Below are 15,115 nucleotides of genomic sequence, written 5' to 3' on the forward strand. Positions count from 1 at the left end.
AAGAAGCCCTTTCTTGGCTCCCAAAACAAGGCTAATTTTAAAGGCAACAGACTAAAAAGAAATGGTCCTTTAACAAAGACAAGCAAAAAGGGGGGCTCCCTTTGCTCCTGCAGCCTCTTCCAAAAATGCCCAGTGACGCCAGGTTTGGGGTAGGGGGAAGATTGTGCCATTTCGTCAAGGAATGGGCAGAAATTTCCACCAATTCCTTTATCCTTCAAACTTTGGAAAAGGGTTACAGGCTGGAATTCAAAAGTCTTCCTCCCCAGAAGTTTTTTCTTACCCACCTGCCGAGATTTTGAAAATTCTTCTCTCTGTGCAGGCCTTCAAGCTGCTCCCTCAGACCTCCCTTTGGCGGATAATGCAGTTGCTGGGTCTGATGACTGCGGCCATTCCAGGGGTGCCTTGGGCCCAATTGCACTCCAGACCCCTTCAGGCTTTTCTTTTACTCCATTGGGATCGCAGGAAGGATTCTCTGGATCAGCTGGTAAAATTACCAGAAGGGAATTTTCTCGATCTCGCCTGGACGGAGCAGCGAGAACATCTGCAGAGAGGGAAGAATTGGACACAACATTCCCCGGTCAAAATTACCACAGACGCCAGTCTGTGGGGTTGGGGTGCTCACTCACACAGGACTGGCAAGCACAGGGAGCCTGGTTGCCAGAGGAAGCAGGTCGCTCCTCAAATTTCAGATAACTTCTGGCTGTGAGGAAAGCACTTATATCTCTGGAAGAGAGGGTCTATTCAAAAGACCTATTGATATTTTTCAGACCACAACAGTGGCCTACTTGAACAAGCAAGGGGGCAGATTCTGTCGTGGGCGGAGATCTATGTCACTTCAGTAAGGGCAGTCCACATCAAGGGGTCAGAAAACGTGCTGGCGGTGGTGCTAAGATGGGGTCTCCCCACAGTGGATCTTTTTGCCTCCAGTCTCAACAGAAAACTACCGGCGTTCTTCTCTCTGGAGAGAAAAAAAGAGTCCTTGGGGATGGATGCTCTGTCCTTCCCGTGGGACTTCACTCTGGCCTATGCCTTCCCTCCTTTTCCCCTCTTGCCCCTAGTGGTTCGGAAAATTATTCAGGACGGCAGAAGTTGTTCTGATTGCCTCCTGGTGGCCCAGGAGGAGTTGGTTCTCCTCTCTGAAGGCCCTATCTGTGTACCCTCCCTGGCCCCTACCAGTTCAGAAGGATCTGCTCCATCAGGGTCCGGTGTTACATCCAAACCCTCAGACCTTCCATTTGACGGCCTGGAGGCTGAGCGGCGCATCCTACAGTTAAAGGGGTGTTCAGAGAGGGTTATTTCAACTATCCTGGACAGCCGTAAGTTGGTCACAAGAAGAATCTATGAGAAAGTTTGGAAAACTTTTATTTCCTGGCAAAGGAAAACTGGTTTAGATTCTTTTTCCACTCCCTGTATATTGGATTTTTTGCAGGGGGGAGTGGAAAAGGGGTTCTCTGTCAGCACCCTTAGGGTTAAGATTGCTGCCCTATCTTTATTAACAGAGAGAAGACTAGCGGAAGATCCCTTAGTCAGCAGGTTCCTTTTAGCCAGATCTAGACATACTCCCAGGGTCATCAAACATATTCCTACCTGGGATCTGTCGTTAGTATTAAATGCTCTAACAAGGGCTCCTTTCAAGCCTTTGCATGAAACGTCCCTGAAAATTATTTCTTTGAAGTTCTCCTTCCTTTTGGCTATTACGTCAGGGCGAAGGATTTCTGATCTAGAGTCTCTTTCCTGTAAAGACCCCTTCCTGAGGATTCTTGAGGACAGGGTAGTGATTAGATCTGATCCTCTCTATTTACCCAAAGTTTCTTCCAACTTTCATAGATCCCAGGAGATAGTCCTTCCTAGTTTCTGCACCTCTCCCAAAAATACGGAAGAGGAAAGGTTTGGTCTTTTAGACGTAAAGAGGTGTCTTCTGCTTTATCTAGAAAAGACCAGTGGGTTTAGGAGTTCCTCCCAACTGTTGGTTTTGTTCAGTGGCACCAAGAAAGGGTCCAAAGCATCTGAAAGTTCTATTGCTAGGTGGATTAGGGGAGCTATCTGTGAGGCATATAAATCGTCAGATCGCACCCCTCCTTCTAGAATTAGGGCCCATTTAACGAGATCCATGGCCACATCATGGGCAGAAGGAGCGGGGGCTTCATGGGAAGAAATCTCTAAAGCTGCCGTCTGGTCCTCTTCTCATGCATTTGTCAAGCATTATAGAGTTCAGATGCTTTCCAGCCAGGACCTTTCCTTTGGTTGGAAAGTGCTTCAGGCTGCCGTCCCTCCCTAAGGTATAAAATCTTGCTTATCCTCTCAAGTAGCTGTCCTGGAAGGTGAGGGGTGGGAAACCCCCATTAGACTTACCGGTAACGGTATTTCCAGGAACCTTCCAGGACAGCGTCTATATTCCCACCCTATTCTATTTTTGCACTGGTCGACCATGTTTACCTGGTGGCGGTGTGTTCTATGGTTTCTGTTTTTTTCCTCTGCCGAGTGCACCTTTTGGTGGAGGTTACTTGATCTTCTAAACAACTGAGGGTCAGAGGAAAGGGAGGGGCCTTTTAAATTGTATCTGATTTGTGTTTCCTGTAGAGGGTGGAGCCAATCATCTCTCAAGTAGCTGTCCTGGAAGGTTCCTGGAAATACCGTCACCGGTAAGTCTAACAGGAGTTTTTCTTGTGTAACTGGCTTGGTGCTTTTCCCAGGAGCTTACTCTTGATATAAACCATATTACAATAGGTTTCATTTTGGGCAAAATACTTTTTAAGGGATGCAAACACTGTATTTTCTTTAATTACAATGCTAAAATTGAGTTGGTGATGATGATGATGGCTGATTTTACCATTCAAAAATCCATGTGAGAAACATGACAGGGTAAACATGAATTGCTTCAGAACAGAGGAAGGAATGACTCTAAAAATGTTTGCCAACACGGTTGCAGTGTACAGCATGTAGTTTACCTATATAAGAACAGCGTACAGCAGACACTCTCCAGTCTCTTACCTTTCCAGATCCTCTCCACTTCTCCAATTAAGCCTAGGTTCACACTGAATGCGGGTTAGAAATCCTGCGAGTTCCGCTGAACTCACGCGATTTCTAACCGACAATGCAGTCTGACTTCAGGGGCGATTTGACAGACATCTGTGCGTGTTCATGCACAGATGTCTATTCAAATCGCCCCCAAAGTTGCTGAAAGTAGTACAGGAACTACTATTGAGAATCGGTGCGGTGACGAAAAGTCAGCGTCAAACCGATTTGGACAGTGCCATTGCTGCCTATAGCTGCCATTTGGCATGTGATTTGACGTGTCAAATTGGCCCAGTGTGAACATGGGCTAACGCTGCAGTATCAGCAAGTACTGACCATCTTTTTCTATTGCTCACTTTTTTAGCAAACTCTTGATATTCTGTCACCCACCATATGACTACACTATGGCATAACAATTATAGATTTTTTTTTTTCTTCTTCTTTTCAGTCTGCATGCTGAAGGAAAGAAATCCAGCAGAGTCCTCCATGCACCCTAAACAGTATGGATAGACGAATCTTCTCTGTTAGCTGCTGCAGTCAGCTGTCTGAATACAATAGCTATCAAAATGTTCAAACAATGTCAGCGTCTGATTGGATACAGGTTCTGTTCTGTCAACAATCTTCCATACAGCTCCTTCAAAAGCTGTTCAGTCAGAAGATTTGAGCTGTTTACGGCAGCCTTTAGACCTGGAGATTGGCTGTTCAGGCTCATTGTGTTACATTGGTGGCTGATCACTTTTTTCTGCATGCGTTGTGATTTTTGAGCTGGCTGGATTAGGCATTGCTGAAGGTTTTATTTTTCTATACAGGTTTTACTTTATACTTTAGAGGTCTATTTGGGGCTTTTGGTGCAGTGTGAATTATTATATGGTGTAAGCAATCCTATACTATGCATATGGTGCATACAGTATATGGGGAAGAAATTAGGCCAGAGCGGGAAGCTTTGGAGAGCATTTGTGGTTGAAATATAGGAAATGTTTGCCATGAATACCCCATGTAACGACTCGTATACATATATTCTTGTAGAGTCATGTTATATATCCTTCTTTCTTTTCTTTTTTTTTTTTTTTTTTTAATAACAGCTTAGGAGCTTCTATCCAGTCCCCGCCACCTGAAGAATCTTTTAAAGAGAGCCAGGTAAGATATGTACCCATTATTGCTGCTTAAAGCTCATCATAAACTAGTAGATTTACTAGATTTACATTCGTATTGAAATTATCAGTACATTCGGCACCTTGAGGAATGTTGATTAAAAAGTACTTCAAAATGTATTTGCTTTTACATTGTATTTTGGAATGAAAACCACATACACTGGTAAAAATAATTTCCATCTTGCTCTTTTGATCTTTCACATAACTGCAGTTGAATAAGGTGGATTTGACCCCCTCCAACAATTAGAAAATTGGATGAACATTCTGAAAATGGAAACCTTTCTAACGCTATAGCTTTTTTTTTTTTTTTTTTTTTTTTTTTTTTTTTTTTTTCCAACCAGTCCAGCAGATCGAATGAAAAAACTGAGCCAAGAATACTTCACACTAAGCTATTATATTCTGACAGCAGGGAAACTTCCCCATCATCAGCTAGTGTCTCGCTGATCATTTGGACAAAAACCTGACAGGCTGTTTGTACATAAATCAATTGATTGCCAGCAAGTCCAAACATGGTTGGAAAGTTCATGCATGGCCAGCTTTAGTCTTGTGTTTTCTGCACATTAGCAGGCTTGGTAGGTTTGTAATTTGTTGAAAGCTCCCTTCCTTGCTGATGGTCTTATAGTTAAGGGCCAGGTTGCCCTGCAGACCTGAGGTTAGTGGAAGAGGAGGGAATTTGATGTTAAATCTCTGTGTCTTCATATGTTCCTATACTCCTGAACAACCCAAAGGATGCAACACCACTAATCCCCTCTCTTACTATGGGGCGTTTAAGTTAAGCTAGTTCTTCCTGATCTGTTCCCGTGGCAGGCTGACCTCCTAGGCAAATTAAAGGAATGTCTTCCTAGATAGCTTTGGAGAAGGACAGTCACCGTGTTATGGCCCATACACACGATCCGAATATCGTACGACCGATCGTACGACCATTTTCGCTTAATAGTCGCAAGTAGAAATTGAATAGCTAAATAAAGTCCCGAAAATTCTCGTACGACAGAAAAAAAAATCGGAAGTGATGTCATGTTTTGTAATGTATTTGTATTGAATTTTCGGATGACAACTATACTGACTAACCCAAAATCGTACGAGGAAAATTTTCGTGCATGCCCGATCGAATAAGATCAGATGGACGGTCGTGATCGGCTGTCGTAAGTAGTGTACGCACGATCCGAAAATCGTTCCTCGGACGACTGTTTTCGTACGATATTCGGATCATGTTTACGGCCATTAGAGTGGTAGCCCTTACTGTGAAGTGACACCTTTTAAAGGCTCGTTTACGCTTGCTTCAAAACATGGCATCAGACAGTCGTGCTTCAAAGCCTCCATAGAAGTCTATGGCAAAGCTCACTTACAGCACCTGCAGCTTTTGAAAGGTTTTTATTCAGCTTTAGCTTTGCTTTGTTTTGGAGGTATTGCAGGTATGAGTTATCAACACACACGCCACGCATCTGCCAAGCTTCATTAAGGCTTCAAAGCGCTTAATCGAAGCATCAAAAACATATCACATAAGCATGTTGAAGTAGTAGGCTCTTGTATATTGAAGTCAAAGCACGTGTAAATGAGCCCTCATGGTCGCCAAGGTCCTAATTTTGTGATGAGGCACAGAATAGATTGTATGTCCTATTCTTGCTTTTACAAAATTAACTTTAAAGCCGGCGCTCCATCCAAAAGGGCAAGCTCCCTCTGCTTATTCCCCCTCCCTGCTACCACATTTGGCACCTTTCGGGGGACCAGGTACCTGGTTTTGACAGGTACCCGCTCCCACTTTCAGGTGACTTCGCTGCGGTAAAGTCACCAGAAGTTCAGGCCCCCACCGCCGCACCATTCACAATGCGCAGAACGCTTTGTGCATGTGCAGTAGGGAGCCAGCTGTGAACTGCTGCTTCCCTTACAAGAAATGGCAACGGCAGCACCCGAGAGTTGATTTAAAAAACTGGCTGATGTGAAGACACCAGTGGATTCCAGGACAGGTAAATATCCTAATATTAAAGCTTCCAACCAGCAGGCTAGACTGCTGGTTAGAAGCTAAACAGTGGAGACCTTGAGTAGAGAGTGAACAAGTCTTGCTTTTTGACTGCTGGGTTGCATTTTTAGGTTATTTTTGGGGCTTTTCCTTGTAGCTTTTTAACACCCTTTTCTGACACCTTTTAAAAAGCTTTTCTTTTTTTCTTTTTTTTTTTTTTTTTTTTCTTCTTTGCTTCCTTCAGCCTACTAATTAAGGGGAGTGGTTAATTGGTCACAGGTGCTTGAGGCCTATATAAACTTGTGCAGAACTCATTGTGAGCCTGCTCATCTTTGAGTCTGCTGGAACTCTGTCCAAGTGGAACTGGTCTAAGTGGTGAGTTAAAAACCAGAGTTCAAAATGGGAGGTTATAACAGGGGTCATAGTACCTGAGCGTTGTCTGAGTAGTGTGTGTGTGGATCATTGGTACTTGTGCATTGTGTATTGCGAGTGCACGTAGTTCTGCGAGTGCATGTAGGTCTGCAAGTACCTGTGTATTGTCTTGTTGAGTATTAGTGTCAGGAAGCTAGTTGTTAGGTAATTTGGACAGGGTATAATCCCCAATCCTCATTAAATTTAATAGGTACAATGCCCGGCGGGTGTGGAGAGGTGACTCGTACATCTTGAGGCATGTATGCGTTCCTTGATCATCCGATCCAGGGTGAATACTGCTGTGCAAAATGTAAGCGCATTGTTTCCCTGGAAGCCCAGGTTCTGAATCTGGGGAAGCAACTGTCGGCACTGAGAAGTCCCTCCATAGTAATGGAGAGCCAGGAACATACACGGCAGGTACCGGCTGGGGCCAGCACAGAGGCGGGTGGAGACAAAGCGGTGCAGGCATTAGCAAAAAGTACAAATTAAAAAATAAAAAACTGCGCTTGGACAAAGAAATAGAAATGAAAGCTGCGGTTATAAGTGAGGCACACCAATACAGAAGATAAAAACAAAAAAAAACGCGCTATAAAGTTATGTCAAAGTGTATAGTCCTATGCAAAAAGAAAAAGTCCAACAATCATAAATCATAGATGAGTGATGTGAAATTCCTCAATAATTCAAATCTTGTAAGGTGAAAATTTTGATGAACACATCTATAAGGTGAAGCGCTTACCAGAAGTAAGCCAAAAACGGGCGAGTGGCTTAAAACCCAGCCTGGGCCTTTGGAGAATGATCCCAATGGAGCAGGAAGGTCACACTCGTACCGTGTGTACAGATCCGCCAAGGATTATCCTAAAATATATAATAAAGAACATAGCATAATACTGATAACAAGACAAATTCAAAAGAAAAAAAGGTAGTGCAACACTCCACAGGACAAAATCATAAGTAATCATAAACAACATCCAGTGTCTCAAACACACAAAGGATCGTTAAGTGAGTGCCATGCAAACATGCAAAATAGTGAAATTTCCCTGGATGAAAAGATATATATTAAACCTTCCAAATAATCTGCTTACCAGATATTTAAAGGCAAGTGAGCATATAACCATCACCAAGATGAGCAGTATAAAAAAAAGTTTCCTCTGGGTACAAGAAGCCACTTGTAGAAACCCAAACCCCTCCCCTCCGTCAGCACGTCCTCCCTCAATAGTAATAGTATTACTATTGAGGGAGGACGTGCTGACGTCACCACGTCGCCCTGTTGAGGACGGGAGCTTGTTTTAGTGCCGGCCGGCATCGCTTTTTATCTTTCGTCTATATTGTAAGTGTTATTTTATTTAATAAACCCCAGTTACATACAGTATCACACTATTGGCCATTCTTTTCATACAATATGCACTGCTGAGCTCGGGTCAAGTATTCCAGGACGTATCCATGCTGTTCCTGCCGGGATTTCGGTCTGTGTTTGTGCCAGTCTGCTTACTCACATCTGACATCTGGTAAGCAGGATTTTCACAAGGCTCGCTGGAACTCCATACTCTGTGTCACTCCTTGTGGTGTTTAGATTTCAGCTGTGTGAATCTGCATACATTAGTCTGACATCTGGTAAACAGTTTCTACAAGTGGCTTGTTGCACCCAGAGGAAATTTTTTTTTATACTGCTCATCTTGGTGATGGTTATATGCTCACTTGCCTTTAAATATCTGGTAAGCAGATTATTTGGAAGGTTTAATATATATCTTTTCATCCAGGGAAATTTCACTATTTTGCATGTTTGCATGGCACTCACTTAACGATCCTTTGTGTGTTTGAGACACTGGATGTTGTTTATGATTACTTATGATTTTGTCCTGTGGAGTGTTGCACTACCTTTTTTTTCTTTTGAATTTGTCTTGTTATCAGTATTATGCTATGTTCTTTATTATATATTTTTGGATAATCCTTGGCGGATCTGTACACACGGTACGAGTGTGACCTTCCTGCTCCATTGGGATCGTTCTCCAAAGGCCCAGGCTGGGTTTTAAGCCACTCGCCCGTTTTTGGCTTACTTCTGGTAAGCGCTTCACCTTATAGATGTGTTCATCAAAATTTTCACCTTACAAGATTTGAATTATTGAGAAATTTCACGTCACTCATCTATGATTTATGATTGTTGGACTTTTTTTTTTTTTGCATAGGACTATACACTTTGACATAAGTTTATAGCGCGTTTTTTTTTTTGATTAGCAAAGAGTAGATGGGTGACAGTCAGGAAGGGTAGAGGGGGAAGTGCCAGGGAGGCCGATCCAGGGCTGGAGCATCCCAGTAAGTACGCTCCATTGAGTGACATTGGTGAAACCAGTTAGGGACCAGGAATGCTGGAGCTGAGGGACTCTCCTAGCTGCCGGGGGAAGAACTCCTCCAGTGAGAGTGGAAGGGAAGGGAAAGGAAAGACAGATTCTGGTGGTAGGGGACACTATTCTTAGAAGGAAAGAGAGGCCAATCTATAACAAAGACCTGAAGCGCCGAACGGTATGTTTTCTACCAGGCGCTTGGGTTTGGCACATCACGGATCTGGTGGACAGATTACTGGGAGGGGCTGGAGAAGACCCAGCTCTCATGGTGCATGTTGGCACCAATGACAAAGTCAGAGGCAGATGGAGTGTCCTAAAGAACGATTTTAGGGACTTAGGAGCTAAATTGAGGAAAAGGACCTCCCAAGGTAGTATTCAGGAATACTACCTGTACATCGAGCCACACCAAGAAGGCAGAGGAAGATTAGGGAAGTAAACAAGTGGCTGAAGAGCTGGTGTAGTAAGGAGGGGTTTGGGTTCCTGGAGGACTGGGCCAACTTCTCAGTCGATAACCGCTACTATAGAAGGGACAGATTGCACCTAAATGAGAAGGTTGCAGATCAGCGCGGAACATATTCCAGAGGGTAGTATTGGGGGCATTAGTGGTATGTTGACCAAAGCACATAAACCCAAGGTAAGTATAGTAGCAAGTCCTAGTTGCAATCTCGGAACACCCAATACGAGGCTAATATGCGTCCAGTCTAAACTACGTGGCATGTTCACAAATGCCAGGAGCCTTGCGGACAAGATGGGTGAACTAGATACTGTTGTATGAGGAGGATTTGGATTTTGAGGAAATTTCAGAGACCTGGTTCAACAGCTCTCATGATTGGCTGGCAACCATTCAAGGCTATACCCTTTATTGCAAGGATAGAGAGGGTAAAAAAGTGGGAGGGGTATGCGTATATATCAAGAATAATGTAGAAGTGAATGTGAGAGATGACATCACTAAGGGAGCTAGGGAGGAGGTGGAATCCTTATGGGTAGAGCTCCAAAGGGATGAAGCTAAGGGGAAAATAATACTGGGAGTATGCTATAGGCCCCCTAACCTGAGGGAGGAAGGGGATCTATCACAATTTGGATTAGCAGCAAGGATGGGAAGTGTTATCATAATGGGGGATTTTAACTATCCAGACATAGACTGGGCGGAGGGAACTGGCTCGCCAGTTCCTAAATGTCTTGCAGGACAATTTTATGGGTCAGATGGGTAGACAACCCAACTAGAAATAAAGCGTTACTGGATCTACTGATTACCAGCAATACTGACCTGATCACGGATGTGGAAATACGGGGCAATTTAGGAAATAAATCACACAAATGGTAAACATAAGAGGAATACAAAGACACTGAATTTTTCAAAAGAGCCAACTTCCCTAAACTACGAGCCTTGCTATAAGGCATAAATTGGGATAAAATCTTAGGAACAATGAACACGGAGGAGAAATGGTTTTGCTTTAAGAGCATATTAAATAAGGGCATTCCATTGGGTAATAACTTTAAAAGGGCGAACAAAACTCCAATGTAAAAATGCATATAAAAGAAAAGGAGAAGGCCTTCAAAAAATACAAGGTTGAGGGATCATCAGCAGCATTCAGACTTTATAAAGAATGCAACAAGAAATGTAAGGGTGCAATAAGGACGGCTAAGATAGAACATAAAAGACACATAGCGACGGAGAGCAAAAAAAAATCCCAAGAAATTATTTAAGTATGTAAACAGTAAAAAAGGGAGGACAGACCATATTGGCCCCATAAAGAATGAGGAAGGACATCTGCTAACAAAGGATGGGTAGATGGCGAAGGTATTGAATTTATTCTTCTCCTCAGTCTTCACAAGGGAATCGGGGGGGCTTCAGTAACCAAAACTGCAGTGTTTATCCTCATGACACATCACAGGAAGCACCTCCATGGTTAACAGAGGACAGAATTAAAATTAGACTTGGGGAACTTAACATTACTAAATCACTGGGACCAAATGGGTGGCACCCAAGGGTACTTAGGGAACTCAGTCAAGTAATTGCCAGACCATTGCTCCTAATTTTTACTAACAATCTACTGACTGGAATGGTACCAGCTGATTGGAGAAAAGCCAATGTAGCTCCAATATTTAAAAAGGTCCCTGGGAATTAGACCAGTTAGCCTAACATCAATAGTATGTAAACTCTTGGAGGGGATGATAAGGGACTATATACAAGATTTTAGTAATGAGAACGGTATTATTAGCAGTAATCAGCATGGATTCATGAAGAATCATTCTTGCCAAACCAATCTATTAACCTTCTATGAGGAGGTGAGTTGCCATCTAGATAAAGGAAGGCCCGTAGATGTGGTGTATCTGGATTTTGCAAAAGCATTTCACACAGTTCCCCATAAACGTTTACTGTACAAAATAAGGTCCGTTGGCATGGACCATAGGGTGAGTACATGGATTGAAAACTGGCTACAAGGGCGAGTTCATGGGGTGTTGATAAATGGGGAGTACTCGGAATGGTCAGGGTGGGGTAGTGGGGTCCTCCCAGGGTTCTGTGCTGGGACCAATCCTATTTAATTTGCTCATAAACGACCTGGAGGATGGGGTAAACAATCTCTGTATTTGCAGATGATACTAAGCTAAGCAGGGCCATAACTTCTCCGCAGGATGTGGAAACCTTGCAAAAAGATCTGAACAAATTAATGGGGTGGGTCACTACATGGCAAATGAGGTTCAATGTAGAATAATGCATTTGGGTGGCAAAAATATGAATGCAAGCTATACACTGGGGGGAGAACCTCTGGGGGAATCAAGGATGGAAAAGGACCTGGGGGTCCTAGTAGATAGGCTCAGCAATGGCATGCAATGGCAAGCTGCTGCTAACAAAGCAAACAGAATATCGGATTGCATTAAAAAGGGGATCAACTCCAGAGATAAAACGAGAATTCTCCCTCTCTACAAGACTCTGGTCTGGCCGCACTTAGAGTATTCTGTCCAGTTCTGGGCATCAGTCCTCAGGAAGGATGTAATGGAACTGAAGCGAGTCCAAAGAAGGGCAACAGATCTAATAAAGGGTCTGGAGGATATTAGTTACAGTGGGGCAAAAAAGTATTTAGTCAGCCACCAATTGTGCATGTTCTCCCAGTTAAAAAGATGAGAGAGGCCTGTAATTGTCATCATAGGTATACCTCAACTATGAGACAAAATGTGGAAACAAATCCAGACAATCACATTTGTCTGATTTTTGAAAGAATTTATTTGCAAATTATGGTGGAAAATAAGTATTTGGTCACCTGCAAACAAGCAAGATTTCTGGCTCTCACAGACCTGTATCTTCTCCTTTTTAAGAGGCTACTCTGTCCTCCACTCATTACCTGTATTAATGGCACCTGTTTGAACTTGTTATCAGTATAAAAGACACCTGTCCACAACCTCAAACAGTCACACTCCAAACTCCACTATGGTGAAGACCAAAGAGCTGTCGAAGGACACCAGAAACAAAATTGTAGACCTGCACCAGGCTGGGAAGACTGAATCTGCAATAGGCAAGCAGCTTGGTGTGAAGAAATCAACTGTGGGAGCAATAATTACAAAATGGAAGACATACAAGACCACTGATAATCTCCCTCGATCTGGGGCTCCACGCAAGATCTCACCCCTTGGGGTAAAAATGATCACAAGAACGGTGAGCTATCCCAGAACCACACGGGGGGACCTAGTGAATGACCTGCAGAGCTGGGACCAAAGTAACAAAGGCAAACATCAGTAACACACTATGCCGCCAGGGACTCAGATCCTGCAGTGCCAGACGTGTCCCCCTGCTTAAGCCAGTACATGTCTGGTCCCGTCTGAGGTTTGCTACAGAGCATTTGGATGAATCAGAAGAGGATTGGGAGAATGTCATATGGTCAGATGAAACCAAAGTAGAACTGTTTGGTAGAAACACAACTCGTCGTGTTTGGAGGAGAGAGAATGCTGATTTGCAATCAAAGAACACCATACCTACTGTGAAGCATGGGGGTGGCAACATCATGCTTTGGGGCTGTTTCTCTTCAAAGGGAACAGGACAACTGATCCGTGTACATGAAAGAATGAATGGGGCCATGTATCGTGAGATTTTGAGTGCAAACCTCCCATCAGCAAGGGCATTGAAGATGAAACGTGGCTGGGTCTTTCAGCATGACAATGATCCCGAACACACCGCCCAGGCAACGAAGGAGTGGCTTCGTAAGAAGCATTTCAAGGTCCTGGAGTGGCCTAGCCAGTTTCCAGATCTCAACCCCATAGAAAACCTTTGGAGGGAGTTGAAAGTCTGTGTTGCCCAGCGACAGCCCCAAAACATCACTCCTCTAGAGGAGATCTGCATGGAGGAATGGGCCAACATACCAGCAACAGTGTGTGACAACCTTGTGAAGACTTACAGAAAACGTTTGACCTCTGTCATTGCCAACAAAGGATATATAACAAAGTATTGAGATGAACTTTTGATATTGACCAAATACAATATGATTGTCTGAAGTTATTTCCACATTTTGTCTCTCATAGTTGAGGTATACCTATGATGACAATTACAGGCCTCTCTCATCTTTTTAAGTGGGAGAACTTGCACAATTGGTTGGTGGCTGACTAAATACTTTTTTGCCCCACTGTATGAGGAAAGGTTGCGAGCACTGAACGTATTCTTTCTGGGGAAGAGATGCTTGAGAGGGGATATGATTTCTTTATACAAATACCATACTGGTGACCCCACAATAGGGATAAAACTTTTCCGCAGAAGGGAGTTTAGCAAGACTCGTGGCCACTCATTAAAATTAGAAGAAAAGAAGCTTAACCTTAAACTACGTAGAGGGTTCTTTACTGTAAGAGCGGCAAGGTTGTGGAAATCCCTTCCACAGGCGGTGGTCTCAGTGGTGGGGCATTGATAGTTTCAAGAAACTTTTAGATAAGCACCTGAATGACCGCAACATACAGGGATATACAATGTAATGCTGACATATAATCACACACATGGGTTGGACTTGTGTCTTTTTTCCAACCTCACCTACTATGTAAAAAGTCAGCAGCTACAATATTTGTAGCTGCTGACTTAATTTTTTTCTGAAGGAGCCTGGAGCTTTTTTTTTTTTTTTTTTTTTTTTTTTTAAAGGATATGTAAAAGTTACTTTTTTTTATAAAAACAAACATATCATACTTGCCACCTCTGTGCAGTTGGCTTTTGCATATAGTGGCCCCTATCCTCCTCCTTCTGGGTTCCCCCTCAGCGGTCCTCTTGGCCCCTCCTCTTCTCTCTTCTTGATTGCCCCGTTGGAGAGCCGCTCTCCCTCGGAGGAGATGAGTGGGTGCGCTCCCGTATCCTGCTGCTGCATCCATTGACGGACAGCAGGACTCGGCCCCGCCCCCCAGCTCCTGTGTCATTGGATTTGATTGACAGCAGTGGAAGCCAATGGCTGCGCTGCTATCAATCTATCCAATCGGGACCCGAGACACCGGCTGGAGCTGGTGTGCTCGTCCCCGTCACTGTAAAGACCGGGTTCAGGTAAGTAAAAAGGGGGGTTTTGAGGGGGCTGCTGCATCACAGGAGATTTTTCGCCTTAATGCATAGACTGCATTAAGGTGAAAAACCTTGAGGGCTTACAACCCCTTTACGGTGTAGAGTTGCTTTTTCTAGGTCATCCTCTTCTAACTTAATTACCAATGTAGTTTGCAAATAGCAAAAAGGAGTGTGTGTGTGTGTGTGTGTGTGTGTGTGTGTATATTGCTCAGGATTGAAACTTTTCATCTGTTACATTCAAAATTAAAAGCATGCTAATCCTGTTTAGAAATGTAACACGTTTCACAAGTCACTTGCAATCCAAACCTCTCGCCTTTGTAATAAGTCACTTTGCATAGATAGTAAACATGAAGTATCAGCGTACCAGCTTATATACTGTGTATAATGGATAACTTTTTTTTTTTTTTTTTTTCTTTTTTTTTTTTTTGTATGTGCGTGTAGTGTGCTGCTCCCAGTGCTAGTCCATGCCCTCAGTGTCTCTCCTCGAGAGGGGGTACCTCTAGGTAAAAGGGGCATAGAGTCCATTACATTTGAACAGCACGTTATCCACCACTACCAGTGCTTCATCTTTTAACCCTTTCGATGCCAAGAAAGCAAGTACTGCGTTTATGGCAGCAATGTGATTGCAGCCTCTGGGTAGAACCTGCATACCCTATAAGGAAGAGGAGAGGGGGTGGTTTTGGGTCTGAAGGGTGCCTTGGCGCCATGTTTCACATTACAC

The 15,115-nt window shown here is 43.5% G+C and overlaps 1 protein-coding gene across 2 annotated transcripts in view; it reads left to right on the top strand.

The window, feature by feature from the left end:
* ST13 (ST13 Hsp70 interacting protein) overlaps nucleotides 1–15,115 on the top strand; it is a 288,022-nt gene that overhangs the window by 8,975 nt on the left and 263,932 nt on the right. For both annotated transcript variants that reach the window (XM_073592758.1, XM_073592759.1), the window contains exon 2: nucleotides 4,098–4,152. In XM_073592758.1, the coding sequence (XP_073448859.1) occupies nucleotides 4,098–4,152 (55 nt within the window). The remainder of the gene's footprint in view (nucleotides 1–4,097; nucleotides 4,153–15,115) is intronic.

This window comes from Aquarana catesbeiana, linkage group LG07 (assembly GCF_042186555.1).
Source record: "Aquarana catesbeiana isolate 2022-GZ linkage group LG07, ASM4218655v1, whole genome shotgun sequence".
In the NCBI taxonomy this organism is placed as follows: Eukaryota; Metazoa; Chordata; class Amphibia; order Anura; family Ranidae; genus Aquarana; species Aquarana catesbeiana.